Genomic DNA, 20,434 nt, shown 5'->3' with positions numbered 1-20,434 from the left:
TTCCGCCGGCCCGGAGGATGCGGAAAATCCTCCATCATAATGAGCCCCTTAATTTGGTAAAATATAAAGAGTGATTGCCTGTTGCAAGGAGCTTTTCACAGCACACCCAAACTATCCTTTCATCTCCACCTGCCAGCGGATCCTACCCGTCACTGATGCCCATTTTCACTTAAAGTAAATTATTGGTATGAGCCTATTTTTTTAATAAACTTTTCGGACATAATTCCACAGTTGCATTTTTACTTACAGAAAACATCACTTACCAATAACTTCTTAAACAACCAATCATGATAATAACAGCTCCTAAAGAATAGCAAGCTGTGTATGGAGACCCAAAGAGGCTGGTAAGAACTCGCGTTTTGTGCTCCCATCTTGCAACCTATGTGGAAAAATAAAGAAAGACAGCAATGTGAATGACCGGAGGCTCTGGTTGCATTCAGATACTTGCTATCGTAGCTTTATTTATTTAGTTCTTTTTAATTTAGTAGATGTAGCATTTCAGACAGAATCACTGCAGAAAACAACACGATTGTTACACAGGGAAATAGTCAGTTGTAGTGGTTACCAAAGGCCAAAAATGTTTGAGATTTATGTAAGGGCCCTGGGGGCCACTGATTGGGAGGATCAACAGGGAACACAGTCGATTATCTTTACATACAAACATATATGCACTTACTGTAAGGAGGTACTACGCTGCAGAACTCTGGGTGGGATGTGGCAGGAGAGAATGTAGGGGAGGTAAGTGGGTAATACCATTTCCTGTTTTTAAGGTAGGTGTAAGGAGATGCACCTGGGTTCTTCTGCTGGTTGAAGAAAGCCAGCAAATATTTAGGTGGAACTGGGGATGTGGGTTTCTTTTGGCTTGGGGTGGTGGAGAGCAGTCTGGCTGCAAAGTTCATGTCATTATCAGTGGTAGAAACAGCATAGTTAGGGAGAACCCTGCCAAACTGTTGCTGTGGTCCAGCATACGCAATATAAGGTCATTAATTATGTTTTTTACAGTGTTGGAGAGTATGTTCTATGTTGGCTGGGCTTTTAGGTTGAGCAGCTGATACCATGCTGCTCAGCCTGTGGTGGATTTAAAGCAGCTCATGGCACTGGGAAACCAAGGAGCACCCCTAGTTTTAGAGCTTTGGGGAAAGAAGTGAGGATGACCAGAGAAGGATGAGAGGACCTGAGAGGGGGAGGTTGGTAGAGGCAAAGAAATGGATGTATCAGTTTTAACTGATTGGAAAACAAGGGGCTGCATTGCTATCCGGTGCTGATGGCAATGCAGTGCCGTGCACTGATTATGGCAGTGCAGTGGCATCCGGCGCTGAAGGCAATGCAGTGCCATGAAGAGAGGATAACAGTTCATCCGGTGCTGCTGCCAGTGCTATACGATGCAGAGATGATGTCAGTGCAGTGCCATCTAGAGATGATGGCAGTGATGTACCATGAAGAGATGATGGCAGTGCCATCTAGAGATGGCAGTGCAGTGCCATCTAGAGATGGCAGGGCAGTGCCATCTAGAGATGATGTAAGTGATGTAACATGAAGAGATGATGGCAGTGCAGTGCCATCTAGAGATGATGGCAGTGATGTACCATGAAGAGATGATGGGAGTGCAGTGCCATCTCTGCCATCTAGAGATGGCAGGGCAGTGCCATCTAGAGATGATGTCAGTGATGTAACATGCAGAGATGATGGCAGTGATGTACCATGAAGAGATGATGGCAGTGCAGTGCCATCTAGAGATGGCAGTGCAGTGCCATCTAGAGAACGCAAGGCAGAGCCATCTAGAGATGATGTCAGTGATGTAACATGCAGAGATGATGGCAATGCAGTGCCATCTAGAGATGAGGTCAGTGATGTAACATGCAGAGATTATGGCAGTGCCATCTAGGGAGGATGGCAGTGATGGACCATTTAGAGATGATGACAGTGCATTGCCATGCAGAGATGATGTAAGTGCAGTGCCATGAAGAGATGATAACAGTGCATCCTGTGCTGATGCCAGTGTTATATGATGAAGAAATTATGGCAGTGTAGTGCCATCTAGAGATGATGTCAGTGATGTAACATGCAGAGATGATGGCAATGCAGTGCCATCTAGAGATGAGGTCAGTGATGTAACATGCAGAGATGATGGCAGTGCAGTGCCATTTAGAGAGGATGGCAGTGATGTAACATGCAGAGATGATGGCAGTGCAGTGCCATCTAGAGAGGATGGCAGTGATGTAACATGCAGAGATGATGGCAGTGCCATCTAGACAGGACGGCAGTGATGTAACATGCAGAGATGATGGCAGTGCAGTGCCATCTAGAGAAGATGGCAGTGATGGACCATCCAGAGATGATGACAGTACAGTGCCATCCAGAGATGGTGGCAGTGCAGTGCCATCTAGAGATGAGGTCAGTGATGCAACATGCAGAGATGATGGCAGTGCAGTGCCATTTAGAGGGGATGGCAGTGATGTAACATGCAGAGATGATGGCAGTGCAGTGTCATCTAGAGAAGATGGCAGTGATGGACCATCCAGAGATGATGACAGTGCAGTGCCACCCAGAGATGATGGCAGTGTAGTGCCATCTAGAGAAGATGGCAGTGATAGACCATCCAGAGATGACAGTGCAGTGCCATCCAGAGATGATGGCAGTGCAGTACCATGCAGAGAAGATTCAGTCAGGCAGTTACAGATGTGGGTTTGTAGATGTCAGGAATTACAGAGGGGACGTAGAAGAAGATGCGGGTGTCATCAGTGTATACTCGAAAGAGAAGCCAAAAGAAGAGATGACCATGTCATGGGAAGAGCTACCAAGTGAGAGTGAGACTAGTGATTGACAAAACTGAGCTTTGAGGAATGTCCACAGAATTGTGGGTGGACACAAACAGATTAAAGAAGCCAGAGAAGGAGGTAGGAGCACCAATAAAAAGCAGTTTGTTAGATTACTCATGGAGCCAGGTACATTGAGAAGAAACAAGTTGTCAAGAGCATTGAAAACAAAACATAGGACACGGAAGAGGGAACCGCGAGTGAGGACGATTTCGGTGGAGGGGCCATTTAGGAAGCCTGGCTGGAGAGTGGCCAATGAAGTTCTTAAAGGAAAGGTAATTGGTTAGCCTGTTGGAAATAAGGCATTGAAGGAATTCTGAGTAGAGCGGCAGGATGATAGATGGCAGGTAGAGGCAGTGCCATCTTAACATATGGGCACGCTGGGTAGGTGCCCCTTGAGCATAGGGACCCCACGAGCATAGGGACCCCACGAGCATAGGGGCCCCACGCAGACCAAAATTTAACCGTACATTTTCAATTAAACACTTTTATTCCTGTGAGTGGCTGTATGGGCCGGGCCCAGTGCACTGCTTTGTCCATGGGGCTATAATGCTGTTAGGACGGCCCTAGGTAGAGGCAGGTGAAGGGCCCAGCACTCTTTTTTTTTTTAGAGGAGATAGTGCCTTTGGGGGATGTAGAGCAATGGGGTTACTTCACAATGAGAAGTAAGAGGGTAAATCAGGAGAGGAGTGAGAGTTCTAGAGTAAAACATTAACGGGTTTACCATTTTTAGGTTGAGCCTGCAGGCAGCATGCAAGTGCTGTCACTTGGCAACAACCTATTGTATAAAAAAAATTTATAATAATAAACTCTCTAAAAAGGGGCGTTCAGCCTGCCCGTTACTCACCATTCGTTGGAATCCCTACTGCTCTTCTTGGCTAGCTTCTAATTCGGCAGCACTTGCAAGGCGTCACTTACTGTGTGATTTCCTGCTGTTTGTGTGCAGCATGGATGAAGTACAGATTGATTTAATATCATTAGTATCCGTCCACTGCTCCTGTTGTAAATTGAGGTACTATTTTTTATTTATTTATATTTAGATAGCCGAGCTCGACCTGACTGAAAAGTGTTGGGCGCTTTTGTATGAGGACCAGTTGCACTACAAAAGTTCACATTCATATTTTTTATGCCGAGAAATTGAGTGATTTGCCCAGAATCACTGGATATTGAGGAGACGCTGCTTGGTTTTTTCCAGCCAAAGCCCTCCATTGTTGTACTTGTTGCGCCATTAACCTCTTGGGTGCTATGAACGTGCAGGTGCCGTCCTCAGTACCTGAGCACTGGTGCGGAGGAGGTGCAAGCATCAGAGGGGTTTCCTTTTATTAATTTCAGCCTCGAGCGCTCCCCCAGCACTCACAAGTTGTTTTTGTGTGTGTCTGTAATGGGGATTGGCGGGTATGGCACGCTGACATCATTACAGAGAAAAGGAAAAGGATCTCTTCACTTTCATTGCATCGTTGTTCTGGAGTATATCTCAGCCTCCCAGTATTAATTCATATGGGAGAGGTATCATTGGAATGGGGAGTATCTCCCCTTTTTCAATGATACCTTTTCCTAGTGGATCCCTGCTTGGGGATTACCGTAGAAGGGCGTTCCCCAAGCCGGGATACACCTACTAGAATGCCAGGGTCTTTTTATTTAGAGGGGTGGAGCAGCACTTTCTCTATGGGCTAGTGTTCCCCCATTTCAAAGGCCCAAAAGTCTTTCTGCCCCCCCACGGACGCTGATTGGAGGTAGTTACCTCCAATGTGCCCCCCTCCGGGGGAGCCAAAACCCCACTAGACACCGGGGATTGTTTTTTTGTGGCAAATGGGTGGGGGCGGTCCTCCCAGGCATCAGGGCTAGCCACCCACCCCCCAAAAGGTCCCTAGCAGTCTTTCTGCACCCCATCGGGGGAAGAAAGGAGATGTTTTCCTCCAATCTACCCTCCAGCGGGAGGGGAGCAAAAAGGCCACTAGATCGCCAGGGAGTGGACTTTGAGGGAAGGAGTGGCCCCCTCACAATGGGGTAGTGCTACCTCGTCCCCCAGGCACGAAAGTCTTTCTGTCCCTGGAGGCAGACTGGAGAATGTTACTTCAAATCTCCCCTCTGGGGGCGGGGGAAGAGAGCCCACTATACCAGAGATTTTTATACGAGAATAAAAGGGTGGGGGTAGCTCACCCAGGAATTAGACCTATCCCCCAACCCCCTCAAATAACCCCCAGCAGTCTTTCTGCCGCCCGTCAGGGGCAGAAAGGAGGTGTTTTCCTTCAATTTGCCCCTGATGGGGGACAGAAAGCCAACTAGACCATCAAGGAGTGGATTTTGAGGGAGGGGAGTGACCCCCGCGCAATGGGCTAGTGCTCCCCACCCAAAAATCATTTTGCCATCTTCCTGTGTGCAGAGTGGAGGATGTTACCTTATGTATCTGTTCTGAGATAGAAGCACAGCACAATGCCTAGGTGAGCCACCCCCACCATATCTTATTTTATTTATGAGAATATTTTTCCAATGGTGTTTAGCGGCCTTTCTGTCCTCCTGGAGAAAGATTTTGTGTAAACACCCACAATCCACCCCAGGGAGGGGCAGAAAGACCGATGCACCTATTCTGGGGTGGGAGCACAGCTTGATGCCTGGGTTAGCTGCATTGCCCCCATTTTTTATTGTTATGACATCCCCTGGTGTCTAGTTGCTTTTTGGTCCCCTGTGGGGCAGCTTCTGGGTAAACACCCTCAATCCATCCCGGGAAGAGCCCGAAAGACTGATGCACCTACTCCAAGGAGGAAGCACAGCTTGATGTTTGGGTGAGCTGCCCCCACCACCTTTTTTTTTTATTGTTAGGACATCCAATGGTGTCTAGTTGCCTTTTGGTCCCCTGGGGGGCAGATTTTGGGTAAACACCCTCAATCCACTCAGGAAGAAGCAGAAAGACAGATACACCTCTTCTGGGATGGGAGCACAGCACAATGGCTAGGTGAGCCAAACCACATTTATGATCCCACTGAAACATAAATAATCACTGTTTATAGCCACACTTGGGCACCGAGAGCAATACATGCCCTTGCATGAAGTATTGCATTTCAAGCAATGCAAAATTCACCAACTACAATCTCGCCCATTTAGACTCCAACTAATGTCTATGAAAAGCAACTTTCCAACTGTTACCCTGACCTGGAACGCTATAAGACCACCAAATGCTTGCTTTCATACATACCAATGTCCAATGCGGAAAACCTTGATACTCTCATGAAATACATTTATTTACAATTACAGTGCATGTAAAACCTATTGCGTCAGTGAACATCCTAAAAACCAGTCACGCATAACTGTCAACTTGAAGAACAATCTCATAGTGTGGGGAGGGGCCTTGAAAGGGGCGGGCCTCATGCCGAGACGTACCTATGATTGGAAAACCGAAGGAGTTAGGCCCTTGAGGACAGGTGGGTAGGCTGGACCCTATTTAGATAAGAAAAACATGAAAGTGCCTAGCCACCTACATTTATATCCACAGTTAAAGAGGGTCGAAAACGCTGTTTGTCTAGCTCGACCAGGTATTTTTATTTATACCGCTTATTTTATATTTATTTAATGATTTTTCAAGAACATTTTCTTTAGCAAAAAAAGTGACATCTCTATATCCACATATTTACACAAATTTACACAAATATACAGTGAAATTAACGCACAAATAAATGACAATTACAACCAGACCAAAAAATAAATCAAGTATCTACATCCTATACATCCCACATGAAATACAAAATGTGTTAAACACAACAATACATCATATAATCATGTGCATTGAAAAATGACAAGTGATTCCATACAAGTGAAAATAGCGAATAAATCAACACAAAATCCAAGGAGTTAAGTCAATCTATGACAACTAATTAAACCAGCATTTGCTGGTATGGGGAAGTTAACCGAAAATCCTATGAGGCACGTTTGATGTCCTGCGGTGTTATCACACCCCTTAATGAATGTCGGCAGTTCAAAGCCTCAGAAAACGTGCGGGAAAACCACTATTTACAGTGGTGTTCCACGGTGTTTTCCCTGCCACCGTGTGATCTCGGCTCCTCACCGGGAGACCGTGTGATGGGAGGCGATATCGTGTGGTCATGTGAGCCAGTGTTATGCACCCCAATTTGTGTACGAGTGTAACACATAACCTTTGCCCAGCAGACAGCGCCTATGGATGTTTTCATGCTCAGTTATCAATAAGGAGTACTGCGCTCAGTTACACCCTTTTGGAGGCGATTTCCAGTACAGAAAAAAACATGAAAACATTGAAATGGCTAATTACAAACAGGGGGAAAAAACGATCTCCCAACCCACAAAACGACACTCAGATTTTCAAAATATTAGTTCTGTTCCTTATGCCAGTTTACACTGAGGTCCACTCCGAACTTGCTTCGTCTCCAAAACTGAGTTCTCTATCTAGCGTAGAGTGCAGGACACAGCATCATATAACAGTTACAGGGTATGATATACACTGCAGGTCTGTTTCCAGCGTGGTGGGAGGGTGGATATGCATCGAGCTTTCCTTTGATGCTTAGGAATGTACACAATGCAAGATGTGCTTCCTGTGTAGTCGGCTTGTCTTAACCATTGTGGGAAATTGCCTTCCGACAGTTACATTGGAAGGTAATTGCGTTAGTACTTTATTCTCCGGCACTTCCCTACCTTTCCGGAATTATGTGGTAGGCAGAGACAAAAGACTGTTCTTAAATGCTGGCGTCTGGATGACGTAAATTCGACGTCCCGCGAAGAAAATGAAAAAAAAAAACGCAAGTTTTATTTGAAAGTATAAACTGAAAGTGTGGTCAGGGAGGAGTAAACTGAGGTCCGGACAGACATAATCAACGTGGAGCAACGAGTGGAAGACAAGGTTTTCAAGGCTACATCGTAGGAAAGCTGCAAATCAAGTTCAGAAATGCACACACATAAAGCCTGCAAGTCTCGATAGTTTGCACTCCAAATGATATTAATTTATATGGAAATTCGAGTAGAATCGAATAAAGATTATGAACTGAACTGACCAGAGTATCCTTTTGAGCGAATCTGCTCTTGGGAGTAGGTCTTGAGTCGTTCTAAGGTGTTTACACCTGTAAAAGCTGGTAAAAACACAAAGGTCTGCAAGTCTGTGAACATAAAATCATATTCTGCAGGTCGTATCCCACACAAAAGGCTATTGTGATGTACTCCTGTCAAAGATAGGAGTAAATGTCAGTTCAGGGCAGGGCCTACTGGCTAACCAAAACAGCCCTGGCAAAAAAGCTCAAACCAGCCTGCTTCGTCTCCTCGTGCAGTTTCTCTCTTTCCAACCATCTACTTTCTTTCTCTCCTCTCTCACTTCTCCCTCTCTGATCACTATTTCTCTCTCTCCAAGCCTCCCAGTGCCTGCTGCAATTCAGGGAGCTAGGCAGTGCTTTAATTGACAAAAGTCAAGTGCAGGTATTGTATTGTAATTGCATGTATATAGCGCTTACTACACCTGACGAGGCATCAAAGCACTTTTTTTGGCAGTAGCAAGCTACTCCAGAACCCATAAAGGATTAGTGTTGAATTAGTATAGTGAAATATGAAAGTAATTTGAGTGGTGGATAGGTTAGTCAGTTATTTGGATTCAGAAGGATAGCAGATGGATAGAAGAGGGAAAAAGTGTTTGCATTTATATAGCGTTTGTTACTCCTGATGGGATGTTGAAGTGCTTTTTGGCAAGTAGCACGCTTCCCCAGAACTCATAAAGGATTAGTGTTGAATTAGTATAGTGAAATATGAAAGTAATTTGAGTGGTGGATATGTTTGTCAGTTATTTGGATTGGGTACTCACCCACTTGAGTGGGATGATGATGATAGGGGCGGGGTTTGCAAAGGGATTGGGAGGGGGTTGGAGCAGGGCGAGGGTAGCGGTATCGAATGGGATCTGATTTTCAAGGAGTGCATCAATGTCGGCAGGGCATCTTTGAAAGTGGTGGGTCAGTGACTCAGGAGCTGGACAACCCAAGGTAGTAGGGAGTGGACAGTGCTCATGTTACCCCCAGCATAGTCAGTGGGCTATCATAGGGCAGTGAATGGCTCTCATTGGATCACACAGAGAGTCAGCCGCAGACGCAGAAGTGAGACATGCAGGGTTCTGTGTGAGCTCTGGTCTCGCACTTTGCTCATGTGGTGCTCATGGTGACGAGCCCAGTGTCAAAAAGGGTCTTGGACTCCAATGTTCGCAGATTTGGAGTGACTCTTCAGCTTTTCCTCCCTCCAATCCTTTCTGAACTCCTCGGCTCTCTACATCTACTTCCTGGGTGGTTTAAGGACTGAGACACCTGGTCTTTGCACACTTCCCCGAAGACAATGTGTATCGGTAGCAGGATCCTGCAGATGGTGAACTCATGTGTGTGTGCTCCCTGGAATGGTGTGGTTCTATTATTAGCGACAGGGCTGAACATCTGGGCCTTTGTTATCTTTTTATCAGGGCTGGAAACTAGACAAAAACCATGAGAACACACTTTCTCTCTCACTGGTACTGACGCATAGGGAGACAAACTCACATGTTATGGTATGTTATGTAAATAGGTATTTGCTTTAGCGCACAACTAGTCCCCGATGGGGCCTCTTGGTGCTGAGATCACAGAAAAGTTAGGAGCAGTCACTTAAAACAGCCAGGTTTCAAGCTGCTTCTTGAAGCTTGCGAAGTCAGTACAAGTCCTAATGACAAAAGGGAGTTTATTCCGGGGGTACAGGCCAGATACGTAAAGGCCTGTCCACTGTATTTAGATGTGTGGATACGTCGAGGGCAGAGAAGGAGCTTATTTTTTGATCTGAGGTTTCTGTCTGGGCGATAAGGTGTCAATTTGTCCTGTAGATATTTGTGCCCCTTATCTGCCAGAGTTTTATGTGTCAGGCAGAGGAGTTTGAAAATTGCTCTCTTCTTTATGGGAAGCCAATGCAAGGCTCTGAGCAAAGGGACAGAAGAGGTGCCCGGTGGCTGTTTATTAGATTAGATTGGATTAAAATACTTATGAAGCGCATGGCTTCCTCGGCAAGGAGGCGTCCCAGCGCTGAAGCCAGACTAAGCAGGAGTCAAGACAAAGGGATATATATTTGGGAAAGAACAAGGGACAGGACAGAGGGAGTTAGACCTGGGAAAAGAGCCAAGTCTTCACAAGGCGCCTGAAGGCCTGATGGTATTATTCAGTCAGGCTGCAGTAATTTGAACTACCTGCATCTTGGCATGAAGAGATGCATTTGATTCAACTACGAGTGCATTTCCTTAGTCCAGGCGGCTGATAATCAGATCCTGGAAGAGGGTCATGCGAGAGTCCAGTGGTAGCCACTTGAAGATCCTTTTAAGAAGGTGCATTGCCCCGAAACACATGACACATTTAGATATCACATGGTCCTTCATCGATAACTTATTATCGAAGAGGATACCCAAGTTCCTCGCCGTACTGCTAGGAGAGTGGGCAGGGCAAAGCTCCATCGGCCACCAGTCCTCAGCCCAGTGAAAATGAGCTTTGCCAAGGAGTAGTATCTCAGTCATGACCCCATTCAGTTTAAACAGTATGAGGACATCCAGCTGGCAATTTCTCTCATGCAGTAGATACATCGCTGTTTAACATCCTCCATATCTTGTCGAGAGAGATGACCAGCTATGTGTCATCTGCATAAGAAAGTATCTCAAAGCCATGAGACTTGACTAACTGAGCAAGGGGAGCAACATAAATGTTGAAGAGAGTCGGACTTAAGGCAAAGCCCTGATGAACTCCCTTGTTCAGGAACACAGTCTTAGACTGGAAAGGGCCCATATTGATAGTTTGAGTCCTATCTTTCAAAAAGTCAGTAAGCCAATGTAAGGCAGTGCCGTCTATACTTATCTCCCGAAGATGCTGAACCAGAATAGGGTGTGACACAGTGTCAAATACCTCCGACGAGTCGAGAAGAACCAGCGTGGCTGGCTTGCCAGCATCCAAAGAGAGAGTGAGGGAGTCTGTTACTGCTACAGGGGTGGTTTCTGTGCTGTGTAGAGGACAAAAGCCTGACTGAGAGGCATCCAACAAGGAGTGAGCCTACAAGTAAGATGACAGCTGTTTATTTACGTGAGATTCCAGCAATTTGCCAATTAAAGGGGGAAGAGATATAGGACAGTAATTGATGGGGTCCGTGGGATCAAGGTGTATTTTTTTAGAATAGGTTTGATTTTAGCAGCTTTCCATCCCGGGGACGGTCGCTGAAGACAATGATAGATTACATAAAGATGCGACTGATGGAACGAGAGAAGAAGCTAACAAGGCTGTAATGTGAGGGGGACACATATCTGCCGGGGAGCCAGGTTTGATTTTAGTTTTGAGGTCTGACAATTGGGTATATGTAACGGGTTCAAATTTCTCCAGTGAAGCCTGAATTTTATTGCAGCGGAAGTTCGTTGGACAGGTGGAAGATTAGGCTAATAAGTTGTTCTGAAAGCTGTGGTAGATGTTATTTATTTTATTCACAAAATGGGAGGCAAGAGTGTCGCAGAGAGTCTGGGAGGCCACCGCGGTTCCGGTGCACACATTAGGGTTGGTGTGCTATTTGGCAGAATTTACTGCTTGTACAATTCTATTGATGATGTATGGTCAAGGTGCCCTTTTAATCATAGTATGGTATGCACCTAGTTGAGTTTGTAATGATGTTTATCAAGATTATTTACTTTCCAGTTTCTTACAGTTAGTTTTAGCGGTTTTGAGGTCTGCCGTATACCAAGGGGTCTTAGGTCGGGTTGGTTTACTGGGGTACGAACAATAGGGGCAACTATGTCAAGTGCATCTGCAAGGGATTCCGAGATCGCGGCCCAAGTTGAGTTGGTGTCTATAGTATTATCCACAGGGCCGGACTGAGAACCAAAACCGGCCCTGGCAAAGTGCTCGGCCGGCCCCCTGGGGGTGCGACGGAGCTCTTTGCCGGGGCCGGTTTTCGGCCGATTTTGTTACATTTCAGAGGTAGTGAAAGAAGAGTGAAAGTTTTCTGGAGTCACCTGCTTTCAATGTCTTGCTCTCCCACATCTCCCCGAAGTGACTTTGCATATAGAATTCAGCATAGGGGACATATGCTCTCCGTAAACTAACATGGCGCATGAGAATAGGCTGCCTGTCGAATGAGGTTGAATACAGTACACCCCGCATCATTCATACAGTGTAACAGCGTAGGGCGTGATTGGTCCTTGTGCTGTTAGTGTGATGCACAGCCTACAATGTATTAATCAGTGAACCAGCCTGTCAATATCAACACGAACTTCTGATGCATATATTTCAGCCATGCCTCAGTCGGGGCCCCTAACGCTTGGATTCAGCTGTCGGTGAGAAGCACAGACAGGCTTTGCCCCAAGAGCACGTTCATTATACTCCCCTCCCACAATCCCTGTACCTGGCCCAGTTTCAACTTCATGGGTACCAGTAATCTCATTTTCAAAGAAAAGGTGCAGGTACTGAAAGGGAGGAAACTGATAAGTGCCTGTGCTAAGTACCGGCCCATTTAAAGCACTGGAGCTAGAGAAAGTGAAAGCCGGCATTTCGTGGCTTCAGCCCACCGGGTAAATTCCCGGGGAATAAAAGGCCTGTCTGGTCCTGGTTCAGGTTCGAAATAGGGATGAAAGAACCCGTTTATGGTGGATGGTGTGAAGGAAGGCATTTCTCGAAATTCCCTGTGTAGAAACAAATCAAAAAAACAGAAAAAATGCACTTTTATTTTAATTTCCTCATGCACTATATTTTTGGATGTCTCAATAGTTATGCTTGTAAGTACTCCTGGGAATCTGTGACTATCGCGGATTTGCAGTCTAATTCTAGGAATTGTATGAGAATTTCTAAAAAGTCACACATTTGCCTCTAAACACAGGCTTAAACTTACAAGGGAAAATTACTGACCATTTACAGGCTATTGTGGATTGGGACTTTTTACAATTACCTGCTCCTCGACCTCCTATCCAGACACACCCCAGACCACGAAATAAGACTGCAGATGAGTGAACACTTACAAGAATACAGGCAGGTGCTTGTAAGACCAGCTTTCAAGCTCTCCATGTATTACAGTGGGTTATTAATAAGCTAAGCTGCTAAATTTCATCCAGAAATTCCATTGGGACATTTTTTAAGGGTAAGGGAGATAGCGGGGGTGGGACAGTTTTGAGCATGTTCGGGCAGATGAAGGGGGTAGGCTTAATTTTAATATCAGTGGATGGTGGCTGAGAGAAAAAGAAGGGGTAGGTAGCTTCCGGGGGCAGAGTCAGCACAAGGAGGCGAGACGCTACTAGCGGCTTTGGAATAATCATTCCGTTCCCCTCGATGAAGCGCGCTTGAAGGGCAATAGAGGTGCAACATAACCTCGCTCAGAAACACAGTGGTAACACAAGATCCACTATTTTACTGCACAAATTGTGTAAGTACTATTTTCTATGTCCTGATGAATGCCCCATAGACCCGGCTGGGCACAGTGGGGCAGAAACATGTCGACCAAATCTGAATAGTGGTATAGAGGATCCAGTAACACGATCCACATATATACCCATAATAGTTTTTAATAACATTTCTCATCCAGACCTTAATTAAAGATCTTATTTTTTATTTTGGGATGAGTGAATGTTTTTTATCCCACTTCATACCTGAGTGTGTGAGAACATCTATCCCTGGACACTACTGCGCTTTCCAGTGGTTGCCTCAGGCTTGAGGCTTGCATACAACACAATAAAACCCAATGATGATGCAATAACGCATATGTGTAGGCGGAGAATCAAGATATACCACCAACGTTCTTAATTCATTTTTACATTGCAATGGTTTTAAGTAACTATGCTGAATAAAGATTACTTACTACTTACTACTTACCACCAACGTTCCTATTAATGCATGTATGAGGGTTTTTATAGTAAAACCGTGGTAACGCAGTTACAAGTTGTCCATTCTTCCCCTTCTTTTGATTTTTTGACATACTTTGGTGCCACAGGCATCGCTAGATGATTATGGCCACAGTCAAATAGGCATCCCTTGCCTCGAGCTCCACTCACAAACTTGCATCCTTATCGTGTTTGGTGTTGATTAGTTTCAAGGACTTTCTCGTACCCCCTTTCAAAAGTTTGTGTGGAAACCTATACCATTTGGGAAAGGTCCTGAAGAAGGTGATTTACATCGTGTTTCAAACCACCGAAACGCGCATCGACCTCATCTGTCTAGACCTTGTTGTATATGGTCATCTAAAATTTGTTCTGGAGACTTTTTATATCTGTGTCTTCTCTTTGTACCCTGATGTGTATATGTGTTTCGAATGATTGCGAACGTTTGTGTTGAATGAATGAGTATGGTTGTTAATGGTATAGTGTTGCTCATGTCGTATGGAGTTCACATTTTTGTAAGCATTCCTAAACTATTTTTTAAAGGAACATAAGGATTCAATTTGTATAAAAAGGAAAAAAGTATATAAAAAAATATTGTTGCATGATGTCTCAAATGATATATTAATCATGGAACAAAAATGACTACAAGCTACAAGTTAAAGATAAAATAAATAATCAGATTTGTATTCTATAATTGTGCAGCTGTATTTATGTGATTTGGCATATACCCAATACCACATTCAATCTGCTTTGTAAAGCAATAGAGGTCATAGGGGAGCTTTTTCTGCTTAGTTATGTTCCTTATTCCCCCCTTTCTCCCTGACCTCAGTTACCCTTTAAAGGGGGCTCCCCTTTTTTTGCAGCTATAGTTACATATTCGTAATTAAGGATTCCAGTTTTCAGTTTTTAATGATTTTTACAGATAAAGACCGAAAACAATCTATTTTCCTGTCTATATTTATTTTTAAATATGGAAAAATACAGAAAAAGGCTTTCTTTTGGGCGATTTTCACTACTGTCAATCATGCGTGCCAAATTAATAGCTGTGCAGATTAACACGTAGGTGTGTTATTAAAAAAGAAAAAAGATTTCCTAATGAAGCTTAAATAACTGCTGCACTAAAACTGTTTAAGTTGTTCTTCAATGCAGATTATTTCAGATGAATGTATTGCACTGTAAATGCCTAAAATTAATTGACATTAAAAGATGAGTAAGAATCTGTTGGTTAAATAAATGTGGAAATATACCCATTGCACCTTCATTGTTTACAGTAAGCACAAAATAAATATGGATAAATATAAATAAGATTCCCAAATAGACTTAGGGCATGATTTAAAGTTTGGTGGAAGAATTACTCCGTCTTAAACGTAACAGATATCGCATCAGCAATATTACAAGAGCCATTGGATATAATGCACTTGTAATAAGGCGGTAGGGATATCTGTCAAGTTTTTGACCGAGTAACTCATTTGTCGAACTGTAAATCAGGTCCTTTGTGCCGACTACCGTTTCCTTTCATCTTGACAGGGACCCTTTAGTTGAACAATAAGGATGGGCTAACATCTGTACTGTTCTTCCTTTCATCTGGGTCACTTGTTAGACGTAAAATGATACAGTTTCACTTCACGGTGCACTTTTTCATGTTGAGTTCACACCATGTCCAACAAGAACTGGCAAAGCCAATTGCTCTCTCCAACGAGAGGGCTATTTTCTTTGTCAATTTTTTTTTAGCCATGGAAGTTTTTGTTGCTAAGTTAATTGGGGTGTGATGTGAAGAGCCCTTCCCTTGATTTTTGGTGATATTGCTCCTGTGTGGGTTTGTGGTGGGAGAAGGGCAAACAGTGGCTTTCTACACAGGACAGCCTTGCTGTCAACGTGTAAGTGAAAGTACAAACCGCTTGGGCGCCACTGAAGGAAGGGGATGATGCAAAAGTAATCTTCGCTAGTATCACAGACGGAAAGTAAGCACTTTATAAACATTAGTACATCCTTGCTCAATTAAAGTGTCCCCGTTTAGCTGAAAAGAAACAGTAGCCAGTACAAAGTCTATTTAGAAACCACTGTTTAGGCGTACATCGATGTAGTAACACTATCTGTTTCTGTAATAGGAATGTGTTAAAACAAAGTATGCCAGGAAGACAGACCATGTAGAAAAAGGTTATGGATTTATTCTTCAAGTTACAGCTTCAGTTACAAGTTACAGGAAGATGGTAAGTTCCATGTAAAGCCCCACCAGGAGCAGCCTCCTTGCTGCTCAGCCCATACACTCCAACTGACTCACCCTCTTCAAGCATAAACACTCCAGCATTCTAATGACCTCACCACTGGCTGAGCAGCAAGGCAGAAAACAACAATGGGTAGGATGCATTATATAGCAAGTGGATTACAACAGAATGTATAACTATATATATCAAGATTCTAATTTTCATCATGTTAAATAGATATAACTTTGTTGAGTGCAGTGCTATGTTGAGTACAGTGCTATATATAATAAGAAACATGTCTTCTTTTCTCTTTCTATACTCTATCCTGCTTCGCCTCTAAAAAAAGAATACAAAAATCACTATGACGCGGTAAGCATAGGCCGTGTCATAGAGCTTTTTTTTTATGCTAGTGGGGTGAACCACAGTGCAACACGGCATGAGGGAAGGAGTGTGGGGGGGACATGGATAACAAAGGGAATGGATGAAAAAAGTGCTATGATGTGGCCAGCGCTGGCCGAGTCATAACACTTTTTTTTTTTTATGGCAGGTCGGGGGGCAACACGGACACAGAGGGAGCAGCAACACAGACAATGAAAGGAGGAAGGAAAGAAAGTGCTATGACATGGACGGCATGCCAACACTGACAACAAGAGAGCAGAGCAACACGGACAAAGGGAGGGATGGTGCCAGAAAGCAATCCAACATGGAAAACGGAAGAGAAACTTTAAAATGTAGAGCCACCAAACTTTGCACACTCATAGGTAAAAATCTTAGGAACAGAAGAACAAATGTTTTAATGAACACATGAGAGAGGCATAACAAGTTTTGAAACTTATTTTTATTGGCATTTTTAGAATTTGAGCATGACAAGGTATGAAACAAGATGTACAAGCAATTAATATACTGCATTTGTATTAGTCCATTATGTCATTGGTGATGTGTGAAACGGATCAGTAGGTTTTATGCAACGGTGGTACTTGGAACCGGGGCGTAAAAACTGGGGAGAGGTGCATGGATTTACGAAGTGTGGGTATAGGATGCGGGTCTGGGTGATGTATGTCTCGCCAAGCTGTGCAGCAGCATACCAGTGCCGCGTAGGGAAGGGCTTCGTTGGGCTAGTAGCGAAGCTGATCGCCTAGTTTGATAGGATGTAGGGTGTAACTGTCAACAACACGAGTGTGCTGACGGTGGGGGTCCAATGTCTACAGTCGTGGCTTGTGTTAGTGGGTGAGGGGTAGTGGGGCTGGGCGGGCCGGCATCCGGCTCTTCGCTGCGCGTTGATTGTTTAAAGCGGTGTAGCAGTAGGGTCCACTCCATGGAGATGGGGTGTTTACAGATCCCCTTGACCTCTTCCTCGCACAGTGCTTCCTCCTCCGCCGCCGCCCATTTATACACAGCTCCTAACCATGCCGCTAATGAGAGGCCCGTGAGGAATCGCCAGTGCATGGCTATACTCCTTTTGGCTAATAAAAGCGCTAGTGAAATGAAACGCTTGTGCGCTTTAAGGTGTTTCTGTATCCTGAATATGCCTAGCGCGCTAGCCTCCCAGGTTTTCAGGATTGTGAGTCCTGTGAGGTCTCTCAGAGTGTCATGGACAGTTTGCCACAAGGACCGAAGAGTAGGACAGCTCCAGAACATTTGGTGAAACTCTGCTTCTGGGGAATGGCATCTGGGGCACAGGAACTGTGTGTCAGGGTAGAATTTTTGCAAGCGCGTCGGTGTCAGATACGCCCTGTGTAGTACATAAAATTGTATAGTTTTACATCGGGCATTCCTAGACACCTTTTTCGGGAATTCAAGGGCTCTGGCCCGTTCCGTCTCATGTAGTGGACGTCCAATTTCATCCTCCCAGGTGGTGCTTAAAGTCGTTAGGGGTGTGTTTGCAAGTTCTCAAAGTGCCCTATACAGCCAGGTGATTAAATGTCGCCCAACTCCCATGTGTAGAACAGTATGTATGACCGGGTGTGTGTTTGGTTCCCCGGCTAAGAGGTTGTGATGTGGGCGGAAGCACTCGAGGAGTTGGCGATACTGTAGGAACTGGCCCGGGGGGAGATCGTACTCGTCCATGAGGCGTTGGAATGATTTGATCTGTCTATCTTCAAAGAGGGACTCCATGTCTGTGATCCCGCAGTCCGTCCATGTCATTAGCATGTTGGCTGTATAGTAGGTGTCGTGCCTAGGCCAGCCAACAAGCGGGAACAGTGGGGAGTATGGGGGCATCCCTGGCGACATGCGGTGAACTCGCATCATAAATTGACGTGCCACCGTTACTTGTAGGGGGTAAGTACGCCGGGGCTTGGTGCCGGGGAGGAGAAGACGAGTAAGTTCTGGAGTGGAAATACTGCCTGTCGGGGTGTGCGTCTCATTTGTGTGTCGGCCCGCTGTCCAGTAAGATAGCCATTGAAGTTGTGCCTCTAAAAAGTAGGGCTCGAAGGATGGGGCTCCTAGGCCTCCCTGGGTGGTAGGTAATTGCAGTGTCTTCAGTGCTATTCTATGTCTGCCCGACCCCCAAATTAATGTGCCAAGAAGGGAGTTGAGGTCACGGAAGAAGGTTCTGGGTGGGATCACCGGTAGGTTTGTGAAGTGGTATAATAGCCGGGGGAGCATTACCATTTTAGCCAAAGCTACTCGGCCAATCGGGGCCAACGGGAGTCTGTTCCAGAATCCGACTGCCGACCTAATGCCAGCAAGTTCCCTACAATGGTTGCCCTCAAAGATATCGGCTGGGGAATGGTAAAAGCGGATCCCAAGATACCGGGGAGCTTCCGTACTCCAGGACACCCTCTGAGTTCCCATCCAAATGTCGTGAGGGGGTAAATTCAGATGGAAGGGGTATACTGTGGATTTGTCCCAGTTTACTTTGAGTCCGGAGGCGTCCACGAATTCAGCGAGCGTCGCCCATATAGGAGTCAGGTCATCTGTAATGTCCCGTATATATATTTAGAGACCGTCAGCGTACATGGAGACGCTATGAGTGGTGTCCGCAATAGGGATGCAAATTTAACAAAGGAGGGAGGTAGAGTAGTGAAGTAGGATTCTTACTCCACGGGCTTACATACATAAACAAAAGGAATCCTACTAGTAGGGAAGTGTTACCCACTGGAGTGTGGGAGCACTTAGTGTTTTGTAAAATACCCCTCACACACCAAAAGGCCCCTTGGTGTCATGCTTCATCATAGGGGTCTTCGCATCCCTCTAACGGGATGCGGCGTGCTGCGACCTACGACTACGCGGGAGCACTGACGTCAATGACTATGTGTGGTGCGTGTGCTGTAAGTGATAGGGATATTTATGTGAGTGGTGGGATTTCAGTGAAGAATTAAAAAGTACCTGGCTCGTGGGTGTATGGAAAAAACTTTACTCACAACCCCGGGCTGGCACTGCAAAAAAAGAAGTGAAGTGCGAGGTTCTATCTGTCGTGGTTATGGACAGTACCTCATGTGTGCGTCGACATGTTTCGGAGCATGTGCTCCTTCTTCAGGACGGGGGCACAACTTCCCCACCTTACTCACGTTTCACTAGATTGTAACTCAAAAGTTTTATGTTAGTAACAAAAAAGTGAAAAATTAATTATTAAGTGTATAAAAAATATAGGCTATAATGTGCCTACAGCGTTTTTTTTGGCTCAGGATACATGCAATTGCATGACCTGAAAAAGAAAAAAGAAAAAGAATGGTCACCCTAATCATGGGTAGTTCCTACAGGTGCAGTCACCTGGAACAAACCATTTAGCACAATTGGCCCTGTAAAAGAAGAAACTCACAAGACATACAACATAGAAAACACACATGATTGTCTATAAAATTGAATATTAAGGAAGTGTAGGTCATACTTAATAGATATAAGTTACTTGCTTCATGAGCACTCTAGAACGTCTGGGGGGTGATTGCTACTTGTGCAATCTAGGTAGAAGAAACAATTAGGTTTTAAAATCATATCTTACTCACTTTGTCATAGGGAAAGCTTAGTGTTGCCAGCAGTATACTCACAAACTCGGGACGAGTTGTCCACCGTCTTACCCCACACGCTGCTCCGCTGAAATGGATGCCAGAGACTGCTGTGTGTGGTATTTGTACCCGGTGGTCCTAATTAGTATAGCCGGTAATTGCACTAGGGCGGATGCGATGTTGTGCCCAAATAAGGGCAATCCGCCCGTTAACTCAATGATTTTAAGACTGATTAAGAGTCCTTATAAGGCAGATCCGGTCGGACCGGTTTGTATTGCAGCCCAGTGTCCATGCGTGTGCTGCCGCCGTTGATCTCAGCTTAGCGCATGCGCATTCAGTGTTTGTCGCATCGCGCATGCGCTTTGGAACGACGCTTGATCTCGCGCGTGTATTGCATCGTGCATGCGCGTTGGAAAGATGCTGGATCTAGCGCGTTCGTTCTACAAGTTGCTTCTGGGCTAATTGAGTCTATTAAATGAACAAGGTCTATGGTGCACCTGGATATTGTGTCTTTTAACAGTCAACATGCCCCAGTGATTCTATCTCAATTGGAGACATGTCGATCTATGAATACTAGGCACATATGGTGGACATAACTACTGTTCTTAAAGGAGCATAAAGTAC

General features: G+C 45.0%; 1 protein-coding gene across 1 annotated transcript in view; it reads right to left on the bottom strand.

Annotated features, from left to right (window-relative positions):
• The window catches only part of PEMT (phosphatidylethanolamine N-methyltransferase), a 1,176,780-nt gene that overhangs the window by 780,414 nt on the left and 375,932 nt on the right, over positions 1–20,434 (bottom strand). The window contains exon 3 of the mRNA XM_078665209.1: positions 264–379. Coding sequence (XP_078521335.1) covers positions 264–379 — 116 coding nt within the window. The remainder of the gene's footprint in view (positions 1–263; positions 380–20,434) is intronic.

The sequence above is a fragment of the Lissotriton helveticus genome, chromosome 10 (genome assembly GCF_964261635.1).
Source record: "Lissotriton helveticus chromosome 10, aLisHel1.1, whole genome shotgun sequence".
NCBI lineage: Eukaryota > Metazoa > Chordata > Amphibia > Caudata > Salamandridae > Lissotriton > Lissotriton helveticus.
The sequence above is the reverse complement of the archived record's forward strand: the minus strand, read 5'-3'. Positions and strand labels throughout refer to the sequence as shown.